The sequence below is a fragment of the Malaclemys terrapin genome, chromosome 9 (genome assembly GCF_027887155.1).
Source record: "Malaclemys terrapin pileata isolate rMalTer1 chromosome 9, rMalTer1.hap1, whole genome shotgun sequence".
Lineage (NCBI taxonomy): Eukaryota > Metazoa > Chordata > Testudines > Emydidae > Malaclemys > Malaclemys terrapin.
Genome location: NC_071513.1, coordinates 61,034,339 through 61,048,109, shown reverse-complemented (window position 1 = coordinate 61,048,109; position 13,771 = coordinate 61,034,339). Strand labels below are relative to the sequence as shown.

At 42.0% G+C, this 13,771-nt stretch overlaps 1 protein-coding gene across 1 annotated transcript in view; it reads left to right on the top strand.

Moving 5' to 3' along the window:
- GPC1 (glypican 1) overlaps positions 1 to 13,771 on the top strand; it is a 316,953-nt gene that overhangs the window by 253,202 nt on the left and 49,980 nt on the right. The window contains exon 3 of the mRNA XM_054039262.1: positions 4,044 to 4,438. Coding sequence (XP_053895237.1) covers positions 4,044 to 4,438 — 395 coding nt within the window. The remainder of the gene's footprint in view (positions 1 to 4,043; positions 4,439 to 13,771) is intronic.

The following is a 13,771-nucleotide window of genomic DNA, read 5'->3' as shown; positions in this document are numbered from 1 at the left end:
CTTGTGGGTTTTGGAGCTCTGCAAAATCCATTGTATGCTACAGCATCCATTTCAGTGCACGGCACAGATACAGCTGAGCTCCAAGGTTATTTTTAAAGAGGGAAAGGAGCACCAGGACTCAAAGGAGAATGAGATGGAGAGTGCACCAACACAGCCTGGGAGAGCACTCGTTGGGCAAGAGAAAGAATTAAGACCATTTGCAGCTGATCCCCATAACAAGCAATTTCATCTCAAACTTAGAGCTGCCTTCCCCCACTACTCCTTCATAGAGACCTCCTCTCCAGATGCTGAAACCTTTCTGTACCAACCACCCATGACAATATTTTTTTAAAAAGAAAAGTATTTAAAACATCTGCCCTCCCTATCGAGGATTTAGATCTCTCGAGTGCTGATAGACAGAGATGTCTAGTGGACAGAGCACAAGATTATAACCCAGAAATGCTTGAGTTTTCATCCTATCTGCACCGCTTACTTCCTATGTGAGCTTGAGCAGGTCACATCCTCTCTGCCTCACTTTCCCCATCTGTAACATGGGGATGTTGATACTTATTTCCTTACTCACGGGGCTCAGGATGCTAAATTCATAATGTTCATAACATTCTCAGATACTATGGTAATGAGAGTGATAGAGTGAGATTAAATACCTCCTTCAGACAGCGCCAGCCTGCACCAACACATGCCTTAGCACTCATATTCCTTCCCCTTCATAAACGTAATTTCTCCCATCAGATGCACAGGTGAGATTTAGCACTTGTTATCTGAGGGCAGAATAAAAGTAGCAGTTGGTAGCAGTCAGGATCAGAACTTGGTACTTCATGGGCCCCAGTCTTGTTCTCTGCCCAATAGATATGCTGCTGCTCAAAACTCTAGTTATTTAAATCCTGGGAAGAGAGACCAGGTATTTTTTAAAAAAACATTCTCCCTGATTTCCTATAGCAGAACTGTCATCTTCTGGCTTGTTATCGCCACACACTCTCCTGTGCCCCGTATTTCTTTCACAGGTAGTTATTTCTAGCCATTGCTAACGTGCCCATTAGTCAACTACACTTCAGAGGCCTAATTATCAGAGCCCCTGAGTTCTCTGGACTTGGCAATATTTCTTCCTGTCAAAGCTACTGCACACAGAACACTAATGAATACAGGATGACCAGTGACCTCTGCATGTGTACGTTCCACCAGGGGGTTGGATTACTTTGTTAATCCACAGTTCTACAGTTGTAGGTCCCTCCTTATAAATGACCTGTGTCACATATATACTCAATTTGCACATTCTTTATAGAGAGAAATCGCCGACTGCAGTTCTCAGTTACCCATCCATCCTCATAGGTCACAGAATACACTCATCAAACTACAGGACCTGAAGCACAACAGGGACACTTGTTAGGTAGAGAGTAGAAATAGAAAACAAGCAGAGAGGAAGGATAGCTAGGAAATCAGCCTAATCACAAGTACCACTACTGTACCAAAGAGAAACTTTCCATTAAAGTCACGTGGAGAGGATCAGCTAGCAGTTACGTTTTGTGTAGCGAGGGGAGGAGCGGAAGATATCACCAGGTTGTTACGGTCAAGTACCATCCTGAACAAGTGCACTCTGTGACAAATAAGGGTTCTGTCCCATTCAGGCACATTGGCACACATCACCATGCTGTGTGTGACTTGAACTTGCTATATTGTACGGGGATCTTGTTAGGTCTCCCAAGATAAGCCGTGTCCAGCCTGGGCAGTAGCTGGATGAATGGGAGACTTCTAGGGGGAAAACAAGGTGATGTTGACAATTCAGGAGGTGGGAATCTTCCCTCTAGTAACCACTCAGTCACTGCTCTGGCGTGGTGTTAGGAGGAGATGGTTGGTTGTGGAGGTTTAATCTTTTGAATGAAATGCAAAATTGAGGTCTGGAAATGGGAAGGGTGGTATCTCGGGTGCTCCACTTGTATTCCCAAAGGAATAATTGCAGTACACTCCGTTTACCTACATTTTCCTGTTGCCTGAACTGGATATAGTCTTCGTTTTCTGTTTCTGGAGTGTCCTGGTGCCATTTAGTGGCATTTAAAGCCCCGTGCACTGAGACAGGACCAAGTAGACCTCCTAGACCATGCCTAACAGGTGTTTGTCTAACCCAGTGGTCTTCAACCTTTTTACGCCCAAAATCATTTTTTGAATTTAAGGGCAACCCAGGATCTACCCTGCCCCTTCCCTGAGGCCCCGCCCCCATCGCTAACTCTGCCCCACTCTCACTGGGCAGGGGGTTGTGATTCATGCAGGGGTGAGGACTCTGGGCTGGGGCCGAGGGGTTCACAATGTGGGAGGGGGCTCTGGACTGAGCCTGGGGTAGGGGATTGGGTGCACTAGGAGGTGAGGGGTGCAAGATCTGGGAGGGAGTTTGGGTGCAGGAGGAGGCTCCAGGCTGGGGCAGAGTGTTGGAGTGGGTTTGGGGTGCTGGCTCTGAGAGGGGGGTCAAGGCTGGAGCAGGAGGTTTGGCTGCAGGAGGGGGCTAAGGGCTGGGGCTTGGGGTGCAGGAGGGGGTTCAGGATGCAGGAGGGGGTATGGGGTGCTGGCTCTGGGAGGAGGCTCAGGGCTGGGGCATAGGGTTGGGGTGCAGGAGGGGGCTTGGGGGGCTAACCTAATTAATGGCAGTAATATTTTAAAAGAAATCATTAATATTGTATTCATTTTTCCCCTAGTGGATTAAAAAATTCCTGAGATTGATGGTGGCTGAGATCCATTACCAAATCTTCCTAGATTCATGTATTTATAGAATGCCCTACTTCCAGTTTTGCCTATTTACCTGACAACTGTGTAGGACTGTCTAGCCTTGCTAACTTAGCTTAACTGTGCACCCCTGCTTTCTGTGCATTACTGAAAAAAATACATAATTTTTAAAAATCTTCTGGAAGTGAATGAGAGTTTATGCAATAGTTTACTTCTTGAGGGTCAAATGCTGGTGGCTTTACTCACTTGGGTAGTCCCACTGAAGTCAACATTAAAGTTACTGCTCAGGTGAGCACATGCTTAAATGGTTTGCTAATAAGGAAGGGATTATTTATGTGCTTAAAGTTAAGTCCTAGCTTAAGTATCTTGCTGTTCAAGGCCTTAATATTTAATATCCTACAAATTCTTTGAAAGAAAATACTGTCTCAGCTTTAACTGCAGAAGCACTGTGGCAGTATGGTTTGAAAGAAATATAAAATCTGTTGTCATTTGTTATTAATGAGATCACAGATAATACGGTAGTTAATTTGCGGCTTTTATCAAATACAAATGTTTTATACTGTATCAAGCACTTGTCTTGCATCTCTCAAACTATGAACAAGCATTCAGGTTTCAAGAATTGTTTGGACAATTTTGTGTGTGTGTGTTAATTCTGGTGCAGTCTCTGAAACGGGATTGTTAACTTGTGCATATGAGTTCTTGTCACGCAATGACAGCACTGAAGAGAAGCACTTAGCATCTTCAATTCTGACAGCCCTTTGTCAGACTGATTTAAACAGTGATTTACATACATTACCCAGAGCAATTAAACAGGCAGAAGTAGGATTACTGAATTTTCATTTTGCTGTAACCATTCATTGTTGCTGAAGAACTTCTGCAGGCTGAGTATGGGCACTTCCATGTGGATCCCCTTGGCCATTAACTTCTGCCCTGGCTGGATTGGTTGCATTGCTTGGCCTTGCACTAACCAAGGAGAAATGTGGCTCTGAACGCTTAGTGGCAGAACACTGCACTCTGCACAGCAGATTTTTAGGAACATATCCAGAGCTTGCACTTGACGTTGTTTTTAGATGTTGATGGAGGGAAGGAGCAAGGTGGCAGCAGATCACTCTATGTGGAGCATATCCTGCTCTGTCCTTTTAGTAACAGCTCAAGACCTAAAATTGTGGGTGGAAGAGGAGTTCAGTCAGAAGATAAGAGGAAAGGCTGACCTTGGCTCCTCTTTCTCAGCCTCCTGAGTGGTGCAACCAAGTAGGTATCTTTAGACTGGCCTGTTAGAGATTTCTAGTTCTCCTGCTGATCTTGTCACCCTCCTCTTTTCCCTCTCTTTGCAGGTTATTTCCAGGATTTGTTGAACAAGTCAGAGAAGGCCCTCCATGACACTTTTCCTAGCACGTATGGAGAGCTGTACAGCCAGAACGTCAAGGACTTCTTCAAGGAATTGTACAGCGAGCTGCGGCGCTATTACCGGGGCTCCAACATCAACCTGGAAGAGGCCCTCAACGAGTTCTGGACACGCCTGCTGGAGCGCCTCTTCAAGCTGATGAATCCCCAGTACCACATCACTGACGAGTACCTGGACTGCATGGTGAAACACGCCGAGCAGCACAAGCCCTTTGGAGAAGTTCCGAGGGACCTGAAGCTGAAGGCGACGAGAGCTTTCATCGCAGTGCGCTCCTATGTGCAGGGGCTTAGCGTGGGCAGTGATGTTGTCAAAAAGGTCTCTCAGGTAGGTCATGAGACAAATCTCCTCTGTATCCACCCTGGCATCCTTCCCCACCTAACATTTCCAGAACCCTGTTTATTGTTGATGAGCATTGGGTTGTTGTGCTGTTTTTCTTAAACCTTCATCATTACTAGGCAGGCAGGGTTGTTGATAATGAACATCCTTTGCTTGTATAAACAATTGCCTGAGGGTCATCTGCCAAATAGCAAGCTGGGGCTGTTATAAACACTGACAGAGCAGGAGAATGGAGGTGCAACTCACCGCAAATCAAACTTTACATCAGTTTAACCTATGTGGCATGCTGCCGGAGAAGCTCTAGTCATCCAGATTGTCTAGTTGTTCAGTTGCTTGTATATATTCCCAGGACTTTCCTGGCAAGGATATTGCCATGCCTTTACATCACATTGTGTTATTTTCCTCCTTGGTGGTGATATGATGTAAGGCATGGAAAACTGACTTGCAAAGAACATGCTGGGAATGCGTGCAAGAGCTGCATGTCAGTGGTGGGTGATTCTTATGTCTGTATATATAGCAGTATGTATTTATACAGTGTGTGTGTGTGTGTGTGTCTGTGTGTACAGAGAGGGTGAGTTTGTAAAGTGCATTGGGGTCTTTGGGGATGAAGGTGCTCTACACATGTAAATTAATGCTATTAAATGTGAAGTTTTTGTGGGATAAAATTGTATGCATCCTCTGGTACAAGAGGAACCTTTCAGAGCAGGAGGGAGGCTATCATACTCAGACAAGGTATTCAGGCTTTTTACAGATGAAACCTTGAAAATCCATTTTATAAAATTACTTGCATACTTCATGTGAAGATGGCAATTGGCAGGATAAGGATCGGGGTGTGACTAAACTATGAATGCAAAAATTGAAATACCAATTAATTTCCTGGAAAGAAAATGCCTGGAAGAGGACAGCATTATTTGTTATAGCGAGTCCAGACTTGGATCTCAGAGAGACATGTTAATGTGTTAACAGTGACAAATCCTTTCATTTATCAGTGCGTTACTATAAAACTGTTCAGCTACACAAAAGCCTTTGCACATCTTATTGACATCACACTCTCGTGGCACTTACAGCAGATAAAAGAGGGAAATGGTATACGTTAAAAGAGACAGAAGTAAAATATTTTTTCATAAATCCTTTGAATTGCTGAGTGTTTCAGCTTTATGCACTCTAATCTAACTTTAGCCCTGGTTAGTGGGTCTGAGGGGATAAGGTGAGTGGCTGACAAGTTTTCTTTTTCCTTTTCCTTGTCCCTGGAGTTTCCCCATTCTCTTTTCCTTGCATAAACGCAGCCATAGCTGTTCATAAATTGATTCATTTTCAGCACCAGTGGTTTTTGAAATGGAATATCATTTTGTATTATATTGATGTATATCGGTTTTTACCCACTCTCATATGTACAATGTGGATTTTAAACTCTTAAAGTGTTTGATTCCTCTGTCATGCTTCTAAGTTCCCTTAATCATTTCAGCAGCACTTTATCAAACAAGGTACAGATAAACTGTGTGAAAAATGACCATCTTTCTGATCAGCTGGTAAAAGTATGAACTTCCGGAGAAGGTAGCACTGCCTCTTCCTTCACTCTCAGTTCCTTCTCCAGATCCAAATTCCTTCTGCCTGGATGATTTGTCCTCAAAACAAAACTCATCAAACCCACTGTTTTTTAAAATATGATTATGATTATTATTATTTTATAAATAGCATCCATATGAAACTTCTAAAACTGGTCCAGTTTGCTGAACAGCTCAAAAACCTCAGCAAATCCAGCCCAAGTGTTCAGTTTGTAATTAAACCCACAAATTGGCAGGTTTCACCTGTTTCTTCAGGAATTTTCTGCATAGTTCTAGTAGCACCACTGAAGGAACAGGGAGGTGGAGACTGGACTGCTGACACGTAAGTTTTGCTTCACAAATGTCTTGGTAGCCAGTAGTTATGTAGAGAACATACGGCCTGGTTCACCACTGCTTTTCACCTTGCATGGGCATTTACAGTGTGTTCAGTCGATGTAAAATGCAGTGTTTTGCACTCTTTGCACAGGAGTAAATGACTGCATAAGGGATAAAGCAGTGAAGAATCTGGCCCATACAACTGTCCATAATCATCAATACTTTTTGTCAGAGTATTGATGTGCTTGTTTTTTTAATAACTTGATGACAGGGTGCAAGTTTAACCTGAAAATGATTGGATTCTTTCAATTTATTCCCAATTCCAGGTGATCAGTTGGATTCCCCATTGACCAAAAATAAAAAGCAGTTCAGATTATTGGCCTTTTAAAGTATCCTATTTAATCTGAACAAGTTTTTCAACCAGCATTTTAATTTGACAAATGTTTTATGTTGCTTTGTTTTTATGATGATAGGGATTTTTCTAGGATTAAAGGTTGAGAACAAAAACCTTTACAGCCAGGAACTTTCTTTAAAAATAATGTTTGATCTGAAATTTCATGCTTGGTCTCAAACCAGCTGTGGATGTTTTGCTCAGAAACTCTACAGAAAACCCACTGAACCAGTTTGAGTTAGACAAGTATAAACTAGGGCTGTCGCTAAATTGCAGTTAACTCATGCGATTAACTAAAAAAAAATTTAATTGCAATTAATTTCAGTTAAACAATAGAATACCATTTGAAATTTATTAAATATTTTTGGATTTTTTCTACATTTTCAAATATATTGATTTCAGTTACAACAAAGAATACAAAGTGTACACTGCTCACTTAATATTATTTTTATTACAAATATTTGCACTGTAAAAATGATAAAAGAAACAGTATTTTTCAATTCACTTCATACAAGTACTGTAGAGCAATCTCTTTATTGTGAAATTGCAACTTACAAATGTAGATTTTTTTTTGTTCCATAACTGCACTCAAAAATAAAACAATGCAAAACTTTAGTGCCTATTTTATCTGCATTCTGCCATATATTTCATGTTATAGCAGTCTCGGATGATGACTCAGCACGTGTTGTTCATTTTAAGAATACTTTTGCTGCAGATTTGACAAAACCCAAAGAAGGTACCAGTGTGAGATTTCTAAAGATAACTACAGTCCTCTACCCAAGGTTTAAGAATCTGAAGTGCCTTCCAAAATCTGAGAGGGACAAGGTATGGAGCATGCTTTCAGAAGTCTTAAAAGAACAACACTGCGATGCGGAAACTACAGAACCTAAACCACCAAAAAAGAAAATCAACCTTCTGCTGGTGGCATCTGACTCAGATGATGAAAATGAACATGTGTTGGTCGGCACTGCTTTGGATTGTTATCGAGCAGAGCCTGTCATCAGCATGGATGTTATAATTGAAATCAATATATTTGAAAATTTAGAAAACATCCAAAAATATTTAAATAAATGGTATACTATTATTGTTTAACAATGCGATTAATCGTGGTTACGTTTTTTAATCGCTTGACAGCCCTAGTATAAACTAATATTTTTTGTACTTTTAAGAAATTGTTTTGACTTTTTTTTGTACTCAAAACAACAAAAGCTGCTGATTTCTGTTAAACTGAAGTTTTATCATGTGGCTAGTCCTCACTGAATAATCGTCGTTTAAGTTTGAAAAATAATTGTTAAAGAGCAGTGACATTATAAGTGACAATAAGAGTATTCTAAGTGTGCACAGTGCATAGTTTTCCTCAGTAAGGTGAACATCTAATTAGGTGATCAGTAACAACATAGTGAATAGTAATAGTAGAAAGTTTACTTGTATGTATTCTTGGAGTTGGCAGTCTCTTTTGGCCTCTGACTTGCAAGCTACTGCACATGAGTGGACCTGGCCCTACCTGAAATTCATTGCAAGATGGACCCCTTAGAACGAGACCCTCTCTCTTCTTCTTGGTTTTGACTTGTTTTGTCTGCTCTTGCAGTACCAGTATATATCATCTTTGTATCCTTCATCCTCATTACAGCTGTTACAAGGCCTTCTCTTAAAATGCAATGCAAACAATGCTGGGGAAAGCGAAGTGCTTTTCAGACTGGAGTCTCTGAGGACCTTTGTGATGGGGAGGAGAGAGAGAGAGACTGTCTCTGACTGCACGACAAGCAGGATTCTGTAATTTCTAATGACTGCTGCCTCCCCATTTTGCCAACGTTGCATTTCTTCTCTTGCCACCAGCTGCCAGACTTCATATCTGCCCAACACTTCAGCCAGTTCCTGTACCATTTGTCTCCCAGCAGGCTCTCTGTGCAGCCACTCTAGCTGTGATTGAAAGGTATATGGGCAGGTTCAGCTGGGATGCAAGTGGAATAGAAGCTGCTTGCTTGGAGCAGGAACTGCACATACCAGTGGAGATAAGAAGTCTGATGGGAGCAAGTAGCCTGTCAGAAAATGGCATAATCATTATTTCTCCTACAGTCACTGTAAATCACCCTTGGTTTTAAGGAATAATCACTGAGGCAAACTTTGAACCATAGCAATGGGATCTGAAGCTTTTCATTTCTTGGTTATTGGTGCAAACATGGCTCCACCTTGATAGTGATAGAAAACTTATCATCTGTTCAGCGGGTTTTGTAAAATGATTTTGGAGGTCTCAGTCCATGGGCCAGTGGACGGCGTGTGCATGCAACATGCACAGCGGATACGCTTGTTAGCAGGGTCAGCGGATAGATGAAGGGCTTAATGGAAGTGAAGACTGGTAGTCCTCTTTCAGAGCTAGTGCATATTAATGTGCAGTGTGGAAAAGCTTTGCACTCCTGCTTCCAGCTTTATATCTGGTCTGTGGATAGAGAATTTGATTCTTCATGACTGTCAACCAGGCACCCTTCACAAGCACTCCCTCCTTTATTGTAAGATAGGGCTTGTACAATATGAGAGAGGTCCCACTTACCACTATTAAGGCATTACAAGTATTTGAAAGCCTGGATAGTAGTTTGCATGCCAGTGAAAGGGAGAAGAAATATCTCACTTCTATCTAAGATTCTTTTCTTTCATTCTTTCATTATGGGGTTGGCAACTGCCCCAAAATAGCATTTGCTGTGACTCAGAGAGAGCTTCATTTGAACAGGTGGGAAGTATTGTGTTTGGAAGACTTAGGCAGAGGCTGCCAGTTGCTGCTCAGAGGCACAACACTTGTTCCTAGTGCTTACCATTCTTGGCCTGATGATGCAGGGGAATGGGGAAATTAATTAAAAACAAATCACAGTATGGACAAATAATGTTGATAGTGTGGGGAAAAGGAAGCAAAATTAGAAAGTTCGATTTAAACAAGTAAAAGATAAACAGCTGTATGAAAAAGTGTAGAAACTAACAGCAGAGAAACACAATGCAAGGAACAGGACTATTCCAGTGGGGGATGATGATTATTATTTGTATTATGGTAGTGCCTAGGAACTTCAGTCAAAGATCAGGGGCCATTGGGCTAAGTGCTTTGCAGACAGGTAATGGAAAAGACAGTCTTTCCTTCAGAAAGCTCGCAGTCTGCGTGTCGGACGGGATGCAAGCATGCCTGTGGATGAAATAGGATCGGGGAATAGTGTTTGGTGTCCAGAGTGGAGTTTGTGAGGGATTTTCTCATGCTGCCAAAGTATAAGAGCAGTCTTTCTTTTTCCCAGCTCCCCACTGGTCGTCTCCCCAGAAACTCTCTGAGTTTCCTGTGGAGACAGTAAAGGCAGGCTTGCCTCAATAGCTTGCAAGTTGCCTGTAACCAGAAAAGTTACCAGTGAAGATGATTACTTCATTGAGCATTGGGTGGCATTGTTGCCTCTCACATTATAACATCCAAGAGAGGTCAAAATTTCATTTCCTTTGCATTGGCTGTTCTCCCATCTCGGTGTAGGATTTCTGATAACCTCACTTTTGAGACAGATAGAAATACCATCATTTTTTGTTTGTATTGAGGTGGCAATTAGAGGCCAGGGCCCCATTATGCTAGGTGCTGTCTGAATGTATAACAAAAACCAGTAAGAAACCAGAACAAGTTCTCTCCCTAAGGGATCTCTTCTCTATAACCAGCAGCACACACCTTATCTGAGCATTGTGTCATAGCTTTGACTTGACCTTTGCATAGGCCCCTCCTCACTGAGGTAGGTTTCTCTCCTAGTGCAGTTTTTCTATTTTCACTGTAAAGCCATCATTATGCCATTTAGATCTGTTATTATATTTCTGTGAAACATTGTTTAAGAAATAAACCCAAGCCGCCAGCCTACATCTGCAAACTCCGAGTTCTTGTGTACCCTCTCCCAATGCATCAGCTGCCTCAAACGAGCCAGCCGGTACTTGGAGCTGTGCTGGCAAAACCAAATGTGCTGGCTGGCTGACCAGACTGCTGTGCAGCTGCTTGTTGCTTTAAATAACTTACTTTTACAGCTCCTGTAGCCACACAGGCACATCTGTGATTAGGTTCAAAATTATCTGTTACCACTCAAGAAAAAGATCTTGGAGTTACTGGAGATAATTCTCTGAAAACTTCTGCTTGGTTCACAGCAGCAGTCCAAAAGGCTTAAAGGATTGTTAGGAACTATTAGGGAAGGGATAGAAAATAAGACAGAAAATATTATAATGCCATTATATAAATTCATGATAGGTCCACACCTTGAATGCTGTGTTCAGTTCTGGTCACCCCATCTCAAAAAAAGGATATAGTGGAACAAGGAAAGGTTCAGAGAACTGCAACAAAGATGATCAAGGGTATGGAACAGCTTCAATACAAGGAGAAACTAAAAAGATCACGGCTGTTCAGCTTAGAAAAGAGATGGCTAAAGGAGGACATGACAGAGGTTTATAAAATCATGAACAGTGTGGAAAAAATGGAGAGAAGTGTTATTTACCCTTTTCCACAGTGCAAAAAACAGGGGTCATCCGATGAAATAAAGAGGCTGCAGGTTTAATACAAACAAGAGGAAGTACTTTTACACACAATGCACAATTAACCTGTGGAACTCATTGCCAGGGGATGTTGTGAAGGCAAAAAGTGGGTTTAAAAATATGGGTTTAAAAAAGAACTAGATAAGTTCATGGCAGGTAGGCCCATCAATGGCTATTAGCCAGAATAGTCAGAGATGCAACCCCATGCTCAGAGCAACCCTAAACCTCTGATTGTCAGAAGCTGGAAAGGGAAGATGGGTGGATCACTCCAGCTGCCCTGTTCTGAATGCTCTCCTACAATTCTGCTACTGGCCACTGTCAGATACAGGATAATGGGCTAGATGGACCATCACTCTGACCCCATATGGCCATTCTTATGAGTGTAAAACATGAGTACAGGCTGTACTGCTGTTCTGTCCCAAGGGTGCCTATTACATAAAGATTCCAGCAGTATTAGAGCCCTTTTGTAATCTCTACAATCAAGAACTCACTCCCCTCTTTAAAAGCTGGTGTTTCACTTTCAAGAACAACTGAGGTGAAATTTTCCACAAACATTCAGGAGGATACAGTCAGTATATAACATGGCAGCAAGTGACATTTCATTTCTCTGTCGCCTCTCTTGCAGATCCCAGCACATAAAGCCCATGCCGTTCCATTGTATTTATCTGTTGGTATTTAAAGGCAGGACTTGAATGGTTTGTATGTTCTGGGGGACAATTAGCTCTCAAGGATTGGAACCACCTCCATGATATCACCTCCGTTCCGGGCCCTGGCAGATGGCCCTCATGTGGTCTGGGTTCCTCTGGTGGACAGGCAGAGGATTGTAGTGAGATATTCAAGGTGCTTCAACTCTTGTCAGCAATGGGACCATTGTGCAAAAAGTTTATGCCAACCTTTATTTCATATTCTACAACTCCTCTCTGTGCTGTGGAAACTCCCCGCCCTGTGGGTGTTTGGCAAAGCTAAACCAAGACTGCATTGCAAGGTGATGATATGTCTGCTACACAGGAGAGCTATACGGGATTGTCCTTGGAGAGTGGATGCTGGTATCAGGCCAACCATGTCTGGGAAAGTGCCGGCTGCTCTATCCCCACCCTCTAGAAATGAGCTGTAGGATTCTGGTGGTTCTTTGCCTGCCATTTCCCAATACTGTTGGTGTTCTCTTGCCAGACACATGCCAGGAATTAGTTGTGCTGTAGAGTCTGTATTTGTTTTGACAAATTCAAACAGGATTGGTTGGGGTGGGCTTACATTTCCACCCACCCCACACTGTTTTTTCATCCTATTTTTTTCACGTCTCTTTTTTCACATAAATTAATTTATATGGTAAACACCTAAGGACAAGAAACTGCCGGGTTTTTAAAAGGCAAAATAGCATACACATCAGTGGCGCTCGATAAATAATACAAATATCGTAGACAAACATGAACATATGTCTCACATCTTCCCCTTATGGTAGGATGTCAATGAGTTTCTTTTTCAAAAGATCTGAAATTGCACAGCTGGAGCTAACTGCATCAGATTCATAGGAAATAATAGAGAAATGCAAATGTTACATGGTTAAGTGGTTTTGATTATCTACTCCTTTTGTAGGAAGAGGTGGAATCAACAGATCTACTGTATATTCTTAAACATGGAAAGGTGGAGGAAGCTGATTGGCTGAAGTGATGGGAAGATGGAGCCAGTGGTCTCCAGATGTCTGGAAAGTTAGTTCAAATTGAAACTCATTAAGGACCTTTTCAAAATGATGATCATGGTTCCTTGCCAACTGTTGCTACTGGGAACTGAATTTGTGATTCATTCTGCTCTATTTTAATGGCAATTAAAATAAAACCCAGTTGCTTTGTTGTACTGAACAGCATGGTGACTGGTCTGTGTTCTTCTCCTGAGCCAACATGAGTCTTCATGCTGTAGGGTGATTACACCTAATAATAATTCACCCTTTTTAACTTTAACCTGGTGGCTTTGGGATTTTTTTTTAAAGTTCTGGTGCAAGGAACAAGCTTGACAGCAGTAAACACCAAAGTCTTGTCTCTGGCCACAAAATAGGTATTGTCTGGGCTGCGGCAATGCAGGTTTCCGACACTGTTGATGAAACTCAACATCACGATTGCCTGGAATATTGCTGAGGGGTTCTGCTTAGTTTCTGATCTTTGAAAGATGTTTTGAAAATACAGTTCATGTCTTTTCAGTCTCTTGACTGATGTGCTGGATAATGCTTACAGCTCACTCACAATGTTCTCATGGGCTCATTACCACCTGTTTGTGTGAAGAAGATACAAAATGATGACTCAAATGATTACACAGAGCAGCAGACTTTAAAAGGATCCTATTTGTGTGAGCCTGGCAGCTGTTTCTTCTAGAATTTTAATCTGAAAGGGTGGAAACTTTGGCTCGTTTAATGCACACCAAGCTGCTAATTACTGAATGGAAAGACTGGCATAGACTTGTACAAAGCAATGGCTGACAGTGTGCCTTCACAAGTTGGCCATCTATTCACCTTGTGAGCTTGGACGTGTCACTTTA